Genomic DNA, 19508 nt, shown 5'->3' with positions numbered 1-19508 from the left:
TTACAGTTTCCTGGTGACTAAATAATGTGTTGTGACATGCTTTTCTCCAAACACCCCAAGGATGGAAAAACTGCAGATTAAAAAAGTATGTGGGACATCGACACATAACCACGCATAAGTAAGTAGCCACCTCATTTTGCATTGAGAAGTTGTATGGGGGCGATTTTTATGAAAATTAGTGCAGAACGGCTCGCTCATTTACACATTTTAAGAAAAAGGCAGATCAAAGTTTTATTTATCTGTTGAATTTCACACTCGATGGGTGAGAAGGCACTCCAGAGACCCAACTCATTTGTATACACGCAATTAAAACCTCTGCTCTATTGCAGCCATTTTGTCCACTAGAGGGCAGAAAAACATAATTTTTTGTCGATGTGCTGTGCGTAGAAATGGTCGGGGGGTAACAATAAGGTTACTGGAACCCAATCATCATGTTAATTTGTGTAACAGGGGTATTTTCCTCTTTATGTACTGTGTCATTTTAATTTCTTGAGATAATAACGTCACAGACTAGTAATTATGTGTATATTATTTCCCTTCTTCCCCCAAAATAGGGTCTTTAAAAATCATCACCGCGTCCACATTTCAACATATTTGAAAAATATTTCTGGGAAGGCTTTCATTCATGTCAATACGAGTGTTTTGAGTTACGAACGTGTTTACGGAAAGAGTAGAACTCAGAACCACCCGCTGTATTTATTTCGCAGGAACTCAGGTCAGGTGATGACAGCAACTGGCGTGGCGCGTGTTCCTGTCGTGCGCGTGCCTGTCCATCATTTTGGCGCCAGGAGGGAGCGCGCACCCCCTGCGCGTGCGTGACACGTGAGCTGGGAGGAGGGCGCTCGAGAGCTCCACCGCCGCGTACAGCCGGTGAAATCCACGCACGCACGCACTCACACACACGCGGGTTGAATTGCCGAAACGCTGAAAGGGACGGCAGTGGTGGAGCGGAATCGGTGGCGGACCGCTTGGGCCCCGAATTGGAGCATCTCTGTCCCCCGGGCTGCACCTCGTTCCCTCGCGCGCCTCTGCTCCAGAGGGAGGCCCCGAGCGGCGACGGGATGTAGCACGGATTAACGGCGGAGGAGAGCGGCGGGACGTGGAGTGAAGGACATGGGGAAGGACCAGGAGCTTCTCCAGGCCGTCAAGACCGAGGACTTGCTGACAGTTCAGCGCCTCCTGCAGAGACCTCGGCCCGGGAAAGCCAGTGAGTAGACAACCACACATACACACACGCGCGCCAAGTATAAATGTTTGTGATTTATGTGTGACGTTGCACCTGAGATAATTGAAATGGACATAAACTGCATTTGAATGTTTTTTTTCCATTTACGCATAAGTAGCCTCATCCACAGAGGATGTGTTGTTTGAGAGGAACGAGGAGATGGGAGGATGCCTGTATGTATGTTGTGACGTCAGCATCATAGTGATGACGTTGCACGCGTGCAAAGATATTTCTGAGATTTCTGGACAAACTGCACACACAGGTTGTGTGTGTGCGTGCGTGAGATGCAAGTGCATCAAGGTCCTCCCACTGCTCTCGGGACAGGGGGATTATTGGTGTGTAAAGACGCCAGATGTTAACGGTAATAGTGTGATGATGACGAAAGCGCACGTGACGACGCCGGCGCTCACGTGCCCGAGAGTTGTTGACGGGGTGTCATCTGAAGGCTGGAGGTGATAATTAGATTTCAATTAGTCTTGCCAACGCAGCCTTACGCCGCCTCGCCTGTTTCACCTCCTCCTCAACTCGTTTTCCCCTCGTTGCCTGGCCTTTTGATTGTATCTCCTTTCTGTTATATTTCGCCTCCTTTGGGCTGGGCCCGACAGTCCCCTTTCTCCTCTGCACTCGTCTCAGCCAGCAGTGCCACGGTGAAGAAAAATGCTTCTCCTCAAATGCCAGAGCAAATCAGCTCTGAGTGTTCAGTCCACTGTGTGTGCTGACAGAGAGAGAGCGAGAGAGAGAGAGGAATGGAAGGGCGAGTAAGCTGGGAGGCTGCATGGAGGAAAGGTAAAAAAAGGAAGTCACGATGAGAGGTTAAAGGGTGAGTGATGGAAGGTGTGCGACGCGACAGGAGAGCGGATTTACGTCTGAATAATTAAACAGGCCTCACTGCTGGAGGATCACTGCAACTCTCTGGCTTCATTGGAGAGGTTGTGCAGTCAGGAATATTAATATTGGCTAGAGAGTCGTTACTAGGGCCCGGCCGACATGCATTCCGATTAAATTCAACGCCAGACCCTTTTTCAAACCCTTTACCGTGGATTTAATGTCGTCTGAAAACAAATCTGGCTTTGGCAGCGAATGAGTTACGAACGTCACGATTTGATTCGATTTTGAGTCTTTGATTCGGTTTTTATTCTTTACAGTTTGATTTTGATTCTTCGGGTTGTGTTTTCATTTGAATCAGTGTTGAGTTCATTTCAATGCTCTGATTGATTCAGTAAGTAAACATCCACAAAATATTCAACCCTGCCATTTTGAGTTTAATTTAATTGAAATGACAACCCATCTGTAATTTTGAATGTTACTACTTCCATCAAAGAGCGTCATTTTACTACCAGGAACTTAAATGGCACATTTTATTTGCTTAAAATGTTTTCATGATTGTGAGAAGCCAAAATCATGTTACATTTGCAAGCTGGCTCAGCTTGCAACCGTGATGTCATTTTCAATCGACCAGAAGTGGCAAAATGGCCGCCTCCTGAGATGGATAGGAGCAGGTGCAATTTGCTGCTTAATTCACATTCCACAAACACAATATTAATCACTATCATGTTTAGACTAGCATTTTTTGGCTAGAAATAACGTTGAACGACACATTGTGTGAGCCTCAGCTTGCTTTTACACGTGTGCAAATGTGCAGACAGAGGTGAAACAGGACTTGAGAAATCCTAGTAATGAAGACCCAGGAGAAGCTCACTCCCCACCACTTCGTATCTCAAGAAGGTGGTCTTGAGACTGAGAGTGTCTTCCTAAAAGTTGCCCGCCAGCAAGCTCATTGGCCTTGAATGCGAATTAAGTCGGGGCGATTTCTAGCGCATTGTCGCGTGAGATCAGTTTGTTGCGGGAATATCAGATCATAGCCAAGCGGCGGACGGTATGCGAGTTGCATATGCAATGACACGTCGAGCGGTTGCCACGGTAACAGAGTCTCGGTTGCAGCGTCATGGCTAAAATTAACATATAGGAATTTTGAACTCTGCACGACACTGATTATGAAAATTAATTACATAAAATGCTCAATAATGTATCACTCAGCGGCCAGGAAAAATTTGAAAGTGCATGCAAAATGGTTTATTTTCTTAATATTTATTTTTACTTTTCATTACAATAAATAACACCATTTTTTTAAATGAGATAATAAATAAAAACTGGATAAGTACTAAATTAATGAAGTATTTTTAAAATCCGAAAATGGAATTAATATATTTTTAAATATTTAAATATATTTCTATATTTAAAATTTACGCATAAATGTTAATATCCCCAATCCCTAAAGCAATCACATAATAAAAATAAATATATACATTTGTAAAAATCCTATTTACTAGTTATTTTTGATGCAGGCTGCTTTGCTTTTGTGACTAACTGACAGTCTGACGTTGACACAGATATCTGTACTCATTGATTCCGCTGCTAGTCCAACTGGGGGGAAGGGATGGCGCTTTTTTTTTTTTTTTTTACAGTTAATCCAAGAGTGATGGCGGTAGAGAGGGCGAAAACAAACACACACACACACACACACACGCTTGTCAGCTGCAGAGTGTAAACAGAACTGCACAACCACCAATCAGCTGCCACTCTTTAGCAAATTACAGGGAAAATTAGAGTGTGAGAGCAGGATGAAGGGATGAAGTGCAGATAGGGATGTGGAGAGAAGGGGAAAAGCTTTTGCCCAGATTACAGAACAGCTACAGATTACGGCCTGGTGCATGGATTATGAGGGTTTGACCAAAAAAAAAAAGTAGACGCAGAGAACCAAACCAGCACTCTGAGTGTGTGTGTGTGTGTGTGTGTGTGTGTGTGTGTGTGTGAGAGCATTCCTTGCTGCAGTTTGGTGTCTTCATCCTTCTTATGTGCTTTCAAAGATCAAGGTTATCGTCACACGCACACTTACATCACTTCCATGCACACTCACCCAAACATCAGAAATATATATGCGGTAAAAAAAAAAAAAAAAAAATCACGCCGTCATGCTGTGCTTTTTTTGTTGTTGCAAAGATAAACCCACATCTGCCAGCAGCAAATTGGAAAACACTTTGGTTTTTCCATCCTTGACTTTAGGATACGATGAGACAAATTTGAATAATAGTAATCATAACAATATGTGATTTATTTTTGCTCAATATTACAAATAATACTAAACTATTATTTCATAAAAAATTAACAACTAACCAACTTGCTCTAAATCTAATTGAAATGAATTTGGGATTATCTACAACCCTTTTTTAGACCAATACCAGTAGGAGTGCTGAACATTTGAGTAGTCAGTGATACCGATACCAAGTACCGATACCACTGCACTTTTGATGTATAACCCCCCCGCACCCAGTAAAACACAATTACAGATAATTCTAATTCCCTTTCTATTATTTTACTTAAAATTGCTTGAAATTAATTTTCTATTGTATGTCCACAAGAGCACATACTAGTATCGGACATCATCATGAGTATCGATACCTTGAAATAAAGCCGAGTTTCAGCACGGTACCAACACCTGGTATCGGCACTTTCCCGTCCCAAAATTTAACTAAAAAGTCAAAACAAAACAAAAATGAACTGTAATATTAAAAAAAAAAAAAAATCTCAGACTATTATAACCCGAAAATCTCATTTGGATTTCTTGACTTTTTACAGCCTGCTGGTAAGGACAGAATAGCTGCTCTAAGATTTTTCCCTCAATTTTTGGCCTTTCCAGTCTTTACAGCAACTAGTTGTCATTCACAAGCTGCAGTGACCCTGCAGGCTCCTTCAGAGCCTCACTGTGACTTTCTGCTTCCATTCAATTGGTCAGTTGCTCTGAGCTCACCCCTTTCCGGAAGAACCGCTGTTATGTTTTGCGGCACTCAAAGGGCATCAAAATTCTGCGGTGTTCCGGAAACCTGCAGGGAATAAATGAATATGTAAAACCGAGAATACATGAATCCCTAATGTATTTTTTTTTTTCTTCATATATTGAAATGTACGTAGACTATTTCTATAACAATTCTCCTTGCGTTTCAGAGCTCCTCGGAGCAGCCAAGAGGGTGAACGTCAACATTCAGGATGCAGATGGGTAAGGAGAAACATCTTCATTCACATAATGCTTCCCCCAATACTATTTTGTGATCGCTAATGTGAAAGTTTTGACAGAAGACGAGGCCTGAAATTGTCAATAAATGCTGAAAGGGCAAGTTAGATATTTTCTTGACAATAATAGGTGCCCTTACTAGTTCAAACACGGTGTTCTGATTATATTGTGTTTGTGGAATAAAAATTAAGCAGTAAAATTGACCTGAGTTTCTCAAATGGCGGCCATTTTGCCACTTCCTGTCACCTGAAAGTGAGGTAAAATATGTCTATACAATCCTTTTTTCCTTACAATAATATGTCCTAGGTGCCCTTACTAGTTCAAACACGGTGTTCCGATTATATTGTATTTGTGGAATAAGAATTAAGCAGTAAAATTAACCTGAATTTCTCAAAATGGCGGCCATTTTGTCACTTCCTGTCACCTGAACGTGAGGTCGAATATGTCTATACCATCATTTTTTTCTTAAGAAAAAATACTCAAGATAAAGTCAAAGGTATTTAAACGACTCCAGCCACTGCAATTCATCTAAAAAGTTCCATACATGTTACAGAGTAAATTTATATATATACTTCCCACCTCTGTAGCTACATGAGTGGACATTTTTTGAAATAGTGTGTCAGTGTTCCCTACAATCCACAACTCTTGAGTTCAGGCTATTTTTAGACTTTGTGATTGGCTGATCTTTATGTGCGCGTATGCTTGGTTTGTCATTGTGTTCCATTTGGTTTGGGATTTTTTAACACGCTGATTGGAATCGCATCATTGGTCCCCACTGCATGTTTAATGACTGATGATTGGTCGATTCAGCTCCAGGGCCCGGCTTTTATATTCACGGGGGATCCATTAGACACTCACACACACTCACACACACACATGAGTGTATGCCAGGCTCTAGGGCAGAGCAATTGCTTATTAATGGAAGTAGGTCATTTGCACCCCCCACCCACCGACATCGCTCTTTCACTGAGCCGAGGGGTGGAGCTGTTCTGCGCCGAAGATTAACTCGGCTTCAAGTTATGATCTTACACATGCGTGCGTGTTAAGGTGTAACATTTACACATCATCTATATATGTGTGAAGGTTGTCGCCTCTGCATCATGCTGCTCTGAGTGGCAATAAGGAGATGATCTCTCTGCTGCTGGAGGCTCAGGCAGCCGTGGACATTAAAGACAATAAAGGTAAGAAGAAAAAAAAAAAAGATATTTGCATATTGCATGTCATTGTGACAAACAAATACATCATTGTGTCAAACTGTTGTAGCATAGCGCCAACTACTGCCAAGGAGGACTTACTTCAGCCCCAGGAAAAAAAAAAAAAAGTCATTTTAGAAGAATAAAAACTGACAACCACAGATTTGTGGTTTTGTTTTGTGGCCAACCCGGGTTACTGTAACACAATAAAAACAATAGAACAATTATTTCACCAGATCTAAAACGGTTTTATTGCTGCGCTATTGTTGATGCTGTTTGTGAAAAGCAGATGTGGCAATAAATACAGAGAAAAAACAAGGCCCTGTTACGTAATAAAACGCTGAACTTTCTGAGGCCCGAAATAATATTTGTACAAAACGACAGATTTGTGTGCACAGCAAACAAGAGAGCAGAAGTGAGAGCGAGAGCCAAGAGGAAGGAGAACAGCCCAGATTTTCTTTTTTTTTTTTATCTCAAGCCCCTCACCCCCCACTGCCATCCTCCTCTAATATCTTCATCCATCGCAGTCTGGCAGAACATGAGAAGACAGAAGTCTCAGGGCAGATGGGAGACATAAATCCCCCAGGATGGAAGACTGCCTTTTCCTAAGTCTGCCATCATACACGGTGCGTCTCTAAATGGACGCAGACCCCCCCTCGCCCCCACTCCGACCCCCCTCCACTGTGCTCTACCTCCTGGAGTAGCTCACCACAGAAGATGTTGCGAGGAAGCCATCAATTATTTCTTCATTGCATTCCTGAAGTGATATAGGAGGCTTTGTGTACGTCCTTGTTGTATTTCTAGATTTATAGACCCTATTCCAGTGGTCCAAAGTCTGGCTCGGGAACTGAAAGGGGCCTGGTAACATGGTTGTTATTGGTCCAAAGCATTTTTTTAATTATACAATGAATGACCTCACCTTCAGTGGAAAGCGTTTAGCCTTCTCCGTGTTAAGACAGCCAGCAGATAAAATGTCGCTTAAGATGCCAAGATAACCAACCAGCCTTGTTGATTCCTGCCTCGGAAGAAAAAAAGGACAACCTGGAAGGTGGCCAATCAGCTGGGCCAACATCCTTCCTGGGGGGGGGGGGGAAGATTTTTATAAATATAGCAGCAGAGGTTCAAAGCAATGTAGTGTACACTAAAAGCCATGTTTTCCTAAGTGTTAAAGGGTGCACTCTAAAATAAGCCAAATTGGTTCAAAAATAAATTTTTTTCAAGCTCTTCCCGGAAGCATTGACACTCCTGCGCTGTAATAACGGGGTCACGGAGTGTGGAACAAGTAATTTGACGGCAATTCCCGAGGGAGGCATCATCTGATGCGCCTCACAGCAAACACCGCAATAAATTACCGACTGAGAATCTTTATTACCTCCGCCAAGGAAGTTGCCTTTTCATTACGATGCTTTTTACTATGACTGTAGAATTTCAGTACAGGGGTACGAAAGGTCAGAAAGGACAGATATATGCAAAAAATCTGAATCAGAAATTCTGTGACTTCATATTCTCGACCTGTGTTTATGTAGGGATGCGTCCTCTGCATTACGCCGCCTGGCAAGGCAAGACTGAACCACTGAAAATGCTGCTGAAGGCGGGCTCGTCCGTCAACGGACAGTCGGACGAAGGACAGATCCCTCTCCACCTGTCTGCTCAGCACGGACACTATGATGGGGTAACACTTGTGTTTTTCTGTATCGTGCGTGTTATTTATTTATTTATTTTAGCGATGAAGCGTGACATTTACAAACACCGCTTTTCGTTTTTGCAGTCGGAGATGTTGCTGCAACACCAGTCCAACACGTGTATCTCGGACACCGCGGGAAAAACGCCGCTGGACCTAGCCTGTGAATTTGGACGTGTCGCAGTGAGTATAAATAAAAGCAAAATAAGAATATGCCATGAGGAAATTGACGGTGAGTGGTCACGGTCAGCAAGGCCTTCTCTGCTTATGATAATGATGTTCTTCTCGAAAAACTAAAATACAACTAGCGCGTCAGTTAGCCACATTAGCCCACTAGCATTAGCCACAAGCTGTTAGCGCCACTTATTCGGAGGACATGAGGCTGTAGAGTCATCTAATGTTTGAACGACTTTTTTTTAAAAATATATGTCTGCTTTTCATAACGTCATGAGGTGTAATTTTTTTATAGCCACTAGATGGTGGCATTACACAAGGTTAGCAGCAACAAATATTCAACAATAGTAATTATTTTTTTTTAAAATTTACAAATTTACTGGTTACTCTGACACGGGAAGATCTGCCCAAGACTTTCAGAATCAGAAGTGCTACATGATATAACACAAACTATATTAGCAATGGGACCAATTTGATTTCAAATTTACTGGTTTGTCGGAGCAGAGTTACAAGCAAGTTCAACGAGCAAAACATGTCTAGCAGTCTGGACACATTATTAAATTTAATAATCAGCATCTATGGGGAGTATGATGTTTTGTTTTGTTTTTCGCTGGGATTGGTATTAAGAGATGGATTAAGTTGGGTAAATCCCCACTGAAGGCCCAGGCACCACTGACATAAATAAACATTTTTAGGAGGTCCCTATCGTTTATTGTCAACCTTTTGATCTGGTCCAAACAAAAATCATAACTTGATTTTTTTAATTAAATTTGTATCAGTAACAGCGTAAAAACGCTCCCATGCAGCATTAGAAAACAACAATACCGACTTAATTGCGTACCTCATCCCTGATTACTCTTTTGTGCAATTTGAAGCCTATTCGGAAACAATTGCGAATTTAAGTGTGATTTCATCCATCTTTTTAATCTAATATGGTATATTTGTGTTAGGTGGTTCAGCTCCTGCTCAGCAGCAACATGTGTGCCGCCATGCTGGAGCCCAAACCCTCCGACCCCAACGGGGTGTCGCCTCTTCATCTCGCCGCCAAGAACGGACACATGGACGTAATACGGTCTGAAAATGTCACTCGTGATATCAAACACTTTTAGTCTCCACTGTCTGTAAAAAGACAATTCAATGTGATACTGCTCGATTCCAATCCACGTTGCAGGTTGCTGATTCAGGCCGGCATTGATATCAACAGACAGTCCGAGTCTGGTACAGCTCTGCATCAGGCTGCCCTCTGTGGGAAGACAGAGGTAGTGCGCCTCCTGCTGGAAGTAAGTCTGAGTTGCTTCACCTGTACTACTTACTTAATAATATTATTTTTATATTATATATATATATATATATTATATATATTATTTATATATTATTATATGCTAAAAATGTTTGTAATTTCTTTTTATTTGTTATTCTCATTGTATTGTATTGGTTGGTGCATCTTTAGATTTCTTCTGCTTTATTTTTTTTTTTGCCACTTTTGTCAGTCTCCGTGCAAAACGGTCTGAGTAGCAAACAAGTCAGTCATGCTTGAGAGATGGTGAAATTTTACCCGCAAAATGTCATTGCGGGGCTTTTTTTTGTGTCTTGGATGATGCGAGGCCGCACTGACTCATTGAGTAAAAGTGAGACTGGAAGAACATTCTACAATTGAAGGAGAAGGATGCAGGCAAGCGAGCAGAAAGACTGAAAGAAAGAATATAATTCTTAGCGTTGTAAAATAAATAGAGTGGCAGGACTTGAGTTTTTTTTTTTTGTTCTCAGGTTGATTAGAAATTGTACAGAAAATGTAATCGTGCACTCCTGTTGTTTATTCACTCAGAGTGGGATCAGTGCCGGAGTGAGGAACACTCTGAGTCAAACCGCCCTGGACATTGTGAACCAGTTCACCACCACTCAGGCCAGCCGTGAGATCAAGCAACTCCTCAGAGGTGAGTGCAAATTCCAAATTTGACCATTTGCTACATTAGTGTGGTTGGGAATTACACAGTGAGGATGCACCAAGTCTTTTTTCATATTTTGTTGTTTTGGACAAAATGAAAATCGCTTTGAGATTGCAAATCTCCGTTGCCGTTCACCTTCCAGCACTTCTCTGCTCGGCTTGTGTTTTGTAGACGCTTCTGCTGCCATGCAGGTGCGAGCGCTGAAGGATTACTGCAACAACTACGACCTCACCAGCCTCAACATCAAATCGGGAGACATTATTACGGTACAAAAAATGAACTGCAGGATACCTGTGTCAAATCATCATGTGTCAAATCATCAGCTAATCGATCCATCTTCGCTCCGAGTGTGACTTTGTTTGCGTCGGCAGGTTTTAGAGCAGCACTCGGACGGCCGGTGGAAAGGGTGCATTCACGATAATCGCACAGGAAATGACCGCGTGGGCTACTTCCCGTCCAACATGGTGGAAGTCATCAAGAGGGCAGGTGAACACCCGCACCACAGCCGTGTGCGTGTGTGTGTGTGTGTGCGTGCGTGCGTGCGTGCTCAGCGGCCTTTTTATGTAGCTCTAGCTAATCATTAGTTAGACAGCTTACAAGCTCCATTTTAACATGTGACTCATAGCTTTTCCCACCCAAAACATCACTTCAACCTTTTTCCTTTCCATATATATTTCTCCTATTATTCCATCCTACCCAATGAACGCAACCGTAGACTGTAAATCGCCACTGGACATTGTGTTAACGATAACACTGGCGGACCCCCCCAAGGAAAAAAAATCCTAGCTCCGCCAGTGACCAAAAGTGGTGTCCAAAGCTCTCAAATTTTTGACTGGTGATAGTAATACTCCTAAATCTAAGCTCCCTTGCCAATAAAACGGGGTGATGGTTCAAATCTGATGTATTCATACTGTCCAGATATACGATACAGTCTATGAACTTGAAAATTTGACAGTAGCCTGAATCACAAAGTTCAAATATGCTAGTTTTGTTAGCCCGTTAGCTTTAAGCTAGTAGACTTTTGTAAGATTTTGTTTAGTTTTACAGTAAAGTTCAACAGGGATCGCCAATAAACGTTAAGTTTGCTGCCGTCATGACTTTACGCTATGACTCTTTTAAAATTTTATTTGCAAGATAAAGCAAAATGTTGAGTAGCTTGTCAATGGTTGGCAGATAATGTTGGTGTTGGTATTTGCAAATCAAGCACATTTTGTGAAGGTTCCAGTTGGTTTGTGGGCAAAGATTTACTGACACAATTGCTCCCCGCGGCTTCATCGCATGTCAAACGAAAAGTCTATTCTTGGTCTTGTGATCATGTGACCCGTGTGCTCACATGAGGAAGGATGCTTGGTGATGACGGCTACTGTTGTGCATGCTTGTGCTGCTTGTTCATACGTCACAAAAAATAAAAGCATCTATCTCTATAAGTGTACACTCCCGTTTCTATTATAAAAAAAAAAAAGTCCAATTTAAATATATACATTGTTGTGGCTAGGACAGCTAGGACATTGTGATTTCCAAAAGTGCATCAGCAAGATTATTTTTCACATTGCTGGACTATTGATAACGATTGACAAAAAAAAAAAATAATTGGAAACCTCACATACAGGAAGTGACCCTCAAATGGAAAGTCACGCAATTTGGAGATAGATGCTTTTCCTCTTACTGCGGTGACACGAGTACGTTTTTTTTCTCATACATTCTCTTCTGATGATTCTTACGTTCTTATTTGTTTTTTTTAAGTGGGCTGATGAGTTGTCGTGTTGTGTTGTTGTTTTTGTTTTTGCGTTTCTTGTCCGTCTTCCTCCTCCCCCCTCCTCATCATCCTCCTCCTGGCCCGAGCCCAGGCCTGTCCCCCTCCCAGCAGTGCCACACGCTGCTGCTGCGCAGGCCCAACCCCTGTCCCGTTGGCTCGCTCAACGGACACTCGTACCCCCCTTCCAAGGTCCTCCCTTTGCACCTGCCCTCCCCTCCTACCCCTCACCCTACCGGGCAATCCCTCCCTCGCTTCTCCTCGTTCGGGTACGTGCCTCTTCCCATCTCTCCGCCTTCTTTCTCCACTTCTCCTCCTCCGCCTCCTCCTCTGTCTACTCCTCTCTCCACTTCTCAGGAGCAGCAAAGTCAGACAGGTACATACAGTAGAACACTTCATAGTAACCTTTTAAGATTTATTCTTGGGCAATAAGAGACATTTGATATTCAGGTCAGTTTTTTTGAACGGGCAGAGAGGAAAAAATACAATATTAGTAATCTGGGAGTTCAGATTTTGAAATCCTCCCCCATGGCTTCATAGCATGCAAACAATTTTTAGTTGAGTTGTACATTTTACATGTAAATGAATTGTCAATATTTCCAATGCATATCGATCAATTTTTATTTAATCAGAAATGCCATTCCAACGGGTACACATGCTTGTTCTTGCTTGTGTATCGTAGGAAAAAAAAAAAAGTTTGCGGAAATGTGTTTGGTCATAAGTGTTTTTCATTTCGCGTGTGTGGCAGGTTCACGGACCACGGAGCTGAGTCCTCAGGGTTCTCCTACTTTGGGCCAGCAGAGCAGCACGAGTGAGGACATCTGGGTCCTGCGCAAACCGCTGGCAGGTAAACATCAGCGTGTGCTCGATTTTTGACTTTACAAATGACACTGCTCCGACCTCTAGGGGGCGAACGCAGCGGCAGCGTGGGCAGCCTCGGAAGCGCCAGGTCGTCCAGCAGCCTGCAGGGCTCGGGGAACACGCACGTCTTGACCACGCCCGCACCCAGCCCTCATCCGGCACCGACGCCGGGGGTCAACACGCATGGCCTTAACGCTCCGGGCCTCCATGCGCAAGCTGAGGGGGTCAAGGTACAAGATGTCAACACACAGATTAGCTAAGCAGCTAGCCTCTTAACAGCTAGCCAACTCGACACTCTCATTCACTGACACCCACGTCACTCACCGGGCTTGGTCCCAACTTTTACCGATGTACTTGTTGTGGCTTTGGTGCACTTATTTTGAGTGGCTTTGCGTGTATCTGTTTATATGGAGCAAAAGTGTTTGTGTGTTCTTTTAGCTCCTGGCCACCGTCCTGTCCCAGTCGGTAAAAGCCAAGGAGCATCTCTTGGAGCAGTCGCAGTCCATCGAGCAATCAGCGAGTAAGAGCTAAAATATTGCGAAAATACAACACGACTTTTTTTGTCAGTTCCGACAAATGGTGAATTGTTTACTTCTGATGCGATTCGACACAACCATTCAGAAGAGTCAGGACATTTGTCACAAATAAAACACGTTCCGAAATAGAATATCACAATGTGACGTGAATCGGGTTTGTCATCATTTGATCTCTCCAAAGGCCACCTGTCTGTTCTAATCATCCAGTTATCCAAACGTCTGCTTTGACATTCATATTTTTTTCTCCCCCCTCAAAGGTTCTTCAACTTCCAATGTTCACGAGCAGCGGCCATTCGAGCGCAAGACCGAGGGAGACGATGGGAAAGTGAGTTCGGGGCCTATTTTCTCTCTCCTTTGCTTATGGCTCTGCTCTCCACACGATGGATTAAATTTTAAGTTCCAAAATAATTAGAGAGAAGTCTTTTAGTCACGGAGGAAGTCGACTTAATCAACTCCTCAATCAAGACAGGCCGAGTGTGATTTGTCGCCGTGATCTCGGCACAACATTGAGCGAGGCAATGCCTTCAAGTGCCTTGTTGGTGGGGGAAAATAAAAAGTCATTTCTTTTCACTTTGCTGAGCCAGCTCACCCATTACATTCCGAATCAAGCAGGGAGCACTAAATGAGGGAATTATCTCGGACACGACCGCAGACATCATTCAGCGTGTGTGCCAAAAAGCTATTTAAAGGGTCAGTTCACCCTACTTACAAAAAGCAATAACGGCAATCTAGATATGCAGAGCCTTTTTTTTTTTTTTTTGCTCTGCTAAACATATCTGGCCCAGATGATGAGTTTCTGTGCTAGTAGGGAGTTGTGTCTCATGCAGCAGTGTTTTGTGTTCTAGAAGCAGGCAGTGGTGGCATGGCTGGGCGAGTTTCAGCTGCAGTTCTACACCACCCACTTCCTCACGGCGGGATATGATCTAGACACCGTTAGCCGCATGACCCCTGAGGTAAGGTCAAGACCCCCCCATTCCCCCTTTATGTACCGCCTCATTTGTTTGTCAAGGCTCCACCCGTCATGCGCATTAAAGCTGACGCGGCAGGATGATGTAAACCCCTCAAGGGCAGGGGACACTCACTAACGATTATCGAGACATAATATTACGCAACCTATGCACAAATCTGGACGACGTGTTAAGATGGTGGTAAATTTCTGACCTTTTTGTTTGCGTCAAAGGACATGACGGCCATCGGGGTGATGAAGCCAGGACATCGGAAGAAGTTAATGTCGGAGATCAGCAAGTTGCCCTCGGGGGATTGGCTGCCAGAGCACAAGCCCGTAAGGTTCTCTCGTGTACTGCGCAAATTGCAAACGAGCAGGATCGCTGGAGTTTTGGCAGCTCCACATTTAAAAGCGGACACTATGTGTGTGTTTGTTTGTAGGGCAATTTGGCAGATTTCCTTTCTCACTTGAGTCTCAGTCAGTACTACCAGGTCCTGGTGCAGAACGGTTATGAAAACATCGACTTCATCTCCGACATCAGCCTGGAGGATCTTCAGGAGATCGGTATTTCCAAACTTGGTGAGACGCCACTGAGTCATTTGGGATATTTGAAAATGTTTTCTTGACATACTTCCGCTGGTCTTCACTCAGGCCACCAGAAGAAGCTGATGTTAGGAGTGAGGAGACTGAAGGAGTTACAGAGAGGAAACATCAGTCCGGAGGCCCGACAGAGTCCGTCCACACCTCCATCCAGCCCAGGCGGCAGCGTCTCGGAGCCCCGCACAGAGGCGAGGAAACAGCGGGAGGGTGGTTCTAGCCCGTTAGCGAAACCACGCCCGAGTGTCTCTCAAAATTCCCCCACGCAAACTCCGCCACAAACCCCCACGCACGCTCAAAACCAGCAGGCCTCTCCGAGGGCTCGCCCGCGACCTTCCACCAGGCAGGCAACGGCGGCGGATTCGCCTGTGCCGACGCTCCGGCTACCCAGCGAGGAGGAGGAGCGACGGAGAACTCACAGTCTGATTGGCCCCGAAACAGACTCGCGCTACGCCACCGTGTGCCGCAGCACTTCCGCCCGCAGCCCCGCGGTCGCCAACGACGTCACCGTTAACCGCAGCCAGTCGTCGGTCACACTCCGCCCTCGCCGGAAAGGTCGGCCGCCGACGCCGCCCAAGCGGTCCTGCTCTTCCATCACCGGGCCTGACGGGGAGGGAGAAGCACCAGGGGAGGGGCTCCTCGGCCTGCCAACTTTTAGAGAGAGGCGAGCCAGCGACTGCGGCAGCCTGGGCTCGGCTTTAAGAGCTCAGGAGTCGGCGGGCCTGGAGAGGTCAGAGGGGGCTTCTGGGAGCGTGCGCAGCCTCGCCGCCATGCTCGAGACGTCCATTGTGAGCGGAGCCAAAACCCTGCCGAGGAATCTGGGAAGCAGCCCCAACTACCTGCAGGTGTTTGTGTGTCTTTGTCACGTGTTTCACCGCACTACTTTGCTTCCGTTCACCACCGTAAGATTGGGTAGAAGTGGATCAAGAGGCTGCCAAGTCACGTCCACCGATGTCAAAATAAGTTCACCGAAACTCACAAAAATTCCTCAAAAACAAAAAGTACATATGTATATTGTTCCCCCACTCTTTAGAGTTACATACATAAATATAAGTGTGTGTGTGTATGTGTGTGTTTGTGTGCGCACATTTATCTTAACGGGAGTTTACTTTACAGGTGAGCCCCCCAACACTCCGTCGCCAGACCGGCTCAGGCGGCCTTGGATCAGAAGATGATGACGTCCTGAATCGACGCAGGACCATCAGTGGACCAGAAGGCAACGAGGAGGCTCCTCCAGTACCGGCTCAGCAACGTCCAGAACCGCGGCCCCGCTCAACTATCATCTCCTCCACTGCCGAAATCTCAGACGGCTCGGCGACACTTCGGAGGAAACCTCGCCCTTCTCCGACGGACCCCGTAGCGCCCGTGTCTCCCACGGTCGTCACCATGACAACCGGCTCCGACACAATACGCAGGAGGCATCGAGTGGCTGAGCAATCAGAAGGCCAAATAAGCAATAATCAATCAGATTCTTCGAAAAGTCCGAGCGACGGCTGCCAGCAGCAGAACGGTGGCGTGGTTCTGAGACGGAGACCCGTGTCGGAAGCATCAGACGGGACGGAGAAGAGCTGTGAGTGGATGGAAGCCAGGAAGTCCTTAAAGCCACCGGTCTCGCCCAAACCTTCCTCAGTGACGCTGAGAAAGACGCAAGCTGACCCTCCAACCCCGACCCGACGGGTCCCGATACCCGGTCCTGATAGCGCTGACACGACAAACAGTCCTGGTGAGACATCAATGTGAAAATTTTGATATATAACGATTGATTGATTTCTTATTTTTTTATGGCAGAGACAAAGCGTGTTCCCCCTCCTGTGTCGCCCAAACCTCGCGGCCCTCCAACAGCACCCAAACCAGGAAAACCTGGCGTAGCCTCTACCGCCGTGAGCCCCGCAGCCACCAGCCCCGCGGCCGCCACCCCCTCGCCGACTCCCAAAACCTCCCCCCTTCCCGCTCCCGACACCCCCTCCGCCCCGTCCCTATCACCAGGGCTCCCCCTTACTTCTCCCTCGCCCGCCCAGAGTCCCTCCACGCCGTCTCCTCACCCCGTCAAACCGCCACGCTCCTCCATCGCTGGACTCTCCATCGACTTGCAGGGAGTGCAGGAGGAGGAGGAGAGAAGGAAGGAGAGGGAGCAGAAGAAGCACAAAGAGGAAAATGAGGAAGAGAAGGGGGCGCAACATGGTTTGGAGGAGACCAGCGCATCTTTAGCGGCAGCTTTACAGGCTGCCGAGCACAAAATACAAGAAGACGATGCACAAAATGAGTAAGTACTTGGTGGTGGTGGGAGGGGAGGGGGGGGGGGGGGCCTTCATGAAAAACTATTTCATTACTGGATGAATTGAACAAGTAGGGCAGCACGATGTTCTGAAATGAGCACAGCATTAATTAGCATCTCTGGCCTTCAAACTTGATTAGCGGCCATTGAGGCTACAGCACTTTGCGGTTTTTTGAAAAGCAACATCACGGACTCAAGCACAAATTGTCTCCACTCTGCCTTCTCCTCTTTCCAGCAAAAAGACAACCGTGTCCATATTGGATGACATCGGCAGCATGTTTGACGACTTGGCCGACCAACTGGACGCCATGCTCGACTGAGCTCCCGGGTTTCGAGTCCTCCTGTCCGTCCTTCGCCGGGTAGCGTCGGGAAACCGCTGCGGAGGCTGAAAAAGAGTGTGTTTGCGCCCGTGGGTCCAAGAAGGTGTTCTTCACTTGATGGGTGATGATGCCCACCGAGCTCACACACACACACACGCACACACACACACCTCACAGTACATGGCCTATGATGCTCCGAGCTGACTGAGAAGCACAATCGATCTCATCTCTTCAAACAAGAAGAAAATCAAAGCACATGGACTGACTCGAAGGGGAAAGGAAGACAGACAGGAAGTAGGTTAAAAAAAAAAAAACATCATGCAAAATAGGCCATGTGTGTACTTTTCTGCAGAGAATGCAGTTGTCCTGCTTCTCTTACGTGTGGATGAAGGAGGGCGGTCCACTGAAGCTCCCAACTCGTGTATGCGTGTGTGTATCATGTGTTTCTCTGTTGATGTCGTTGTTGCTGTTGTCGTCGTCCAGTTCTGAGCGCGTCACCCTATAACGAAATGTCCTTTTCTCCCCCCCAATAATTCACACTCTTTTTACGCCAGTGATCGCAACTATGGGTGTTCAGGAATCCCAGGGCGGGCACCAAAACACCAGAGGTGGAGGACTTGACTTGATGTTGACTTGGTATTAATGAACTTGACTCTTACAGTATATAAAATCTGTCAGTTAAAAACAACAACAAAAAAGACTTTGCCTTTGCTCAGTAAGATCAGACTTAAGACTTGAGACATGTATGACTTACTCCTCCCACCTCTGCAAAATCCAAATAAACATACATTCACTTCCCTTTTTAATCTTGCTGGTTGTTTTGGTGGTGTGTTTGCTGAAAATGGAAATATTATGCAACAACGCATACAAGCACAAGGTGTAACCCTCTCGGCCTGCTAAAATGTTTTGAAAAGATAATCGTACATTTCAAAACTTTAGAAGGTACATCCAGCATAGTTCATGATAGACATCGGGGTGTTTGAGCTGCTAGAGCGCCCTCTGTTGTCGGTTAGTAAAACTGCCTCTGCCCCATCTTCAACCCGGTGTCAATTATTTATTTACTCTGCATCTCTCTGTGCCTTGGTAGCGTTCTTTCATGCTTTCTTCTGATGTCGTTGTTTGCCTACTTTTTCACTTCAATGAATCTCCCAGTGTATCCATGTTAGAAGATGCTTGTAGGTTTATGACCATTGAGAAACATTTTTGCAAGCCCTTCTTTAAGCTGTTAGAAGTCATCTTTGCTCCTTCCCTTCCCTCTAAACTCCCAATTTCCACAGGAGAAGTCCCCCAATAAAGAGCCCACCCGTATTTTTATGCCCTTCGGAAAAAGATCCAAATATATATTTGAGAGACGGATATATGCGAATAATGACAATATTGGTTATGGCTCAGAGGCTAGCTGATTAAATCTGTACATTTATGGCTGAATGTGTTGTGAAAGCTGTCGGGTGTCAAGGTTTTGTTTTCTGCTATGACGATGCATTCATGTACAGATGTGAACAGAATAAATGTAAGGATTAAACGTGGATTTATTGGGATCTAATTCAATTGCCACAGAAGTTTTGATTATATTTTTTATGTTTGGAAGACCATCACACTCAGTGTACACAGAGATAAGGCAAATTATTGTTTTGTTATATTTAATAATGGAATATAAATTAACATTGCAATGTAGTGAAATAGAATTTTCTACGTGTCCACGTTTACATATTGAATCTCTGATCTGACATGATATAATTAGGGTTCCAAACTACCCAGATTGAACAGATTTAGGGGATAGATGAGGTTCGTGCCTTGCCCACTGGCCGCAAACTAACCCGTTCAAAGCACTACAGCTAAGCTTCTGGCTCGCAGATGTCATTTGAAACCAACAAAAGTTTACTTTTATTTTGATTTCAAACCGGAAGTCTCGATGTTGCTTGTAAACTCCGC

General features: G+C 45.1%; 1 protein-coding gene across 3 annotated transcripts; it reads left to right on the top strand.

Annotated features, from left to right (window-relative positions):
• Positions 1-758: 758 nt before the first annotated feature.
• LOC125969125 (caskin-1) lies at positions 759-19102 on the top strand. 3 transcript variants are annotated; one of them, XM_049720861.2, is made up of 22 exons: positions 759-1207; positions 5228-5279; positions 6378-6475; positions 8014-8159; positions 8256-8351; positions 9293-9414; positions 9514-9622; positions 10168-10276; positions 10460-10554; positions 10660-10774; positions 12136-12417; positions 12790-12888; positions 12948-13132; positions 13341-13422; positions 13696-13763; positions 14287-14391; positions 14619-14720; positions 14825-14963; positions 15036-15826; positions 16098-16704; positions 16770-17244; positions 17492-19102. In XM_049720861.2, the coding sequence occupies exons 1-22, from the start codon at positions 1114-1116 to the stop codon at positions 17574-17576; spliced, it is 4056 nt and encodes a 1351-aa protein (XP_049576818.1). In that variant the 5' UTR covers positions 759-1113; the 3' UTR covers positions 17577-19102. The 3 variants fall into 3 exon arrangements, with proteins under 3 accessions (XP_049576818.1, XP_049576817.1, XP_049576819.1); XM_049720860.2 differs by having other exon boundaries at positions 761-1207; positions 14284-14391; XM_049720862.2 differs by lacking the exon at positions 12136-12417 and having other exon boundaries at positions 764-1207; positions 14284-14391.
• Positions 19103-19508: the final 406 nt, after the last annotated feature.

Source organism: Syngnathus scovelli, chromosome 5 (assembly GCF_024217435.2).
Source record: "Syngnathus scovelli strain Florida chromosome 5, RoL_Ssco_1.2, whole genome shotgun sequence".
Classification (NCBI taxonomy): domain Eukaryota; kingdom Metazoa; phylum Chordata; class Actinopteri; order Syngnathiformes; family Syngnathidae; genus Syngnathus; species Syngnathus scovelli.
Note: the sequence above shows the minus strand (reverse complement) of the source record. Positions and strands in the feature narration are given on the sequence as shown.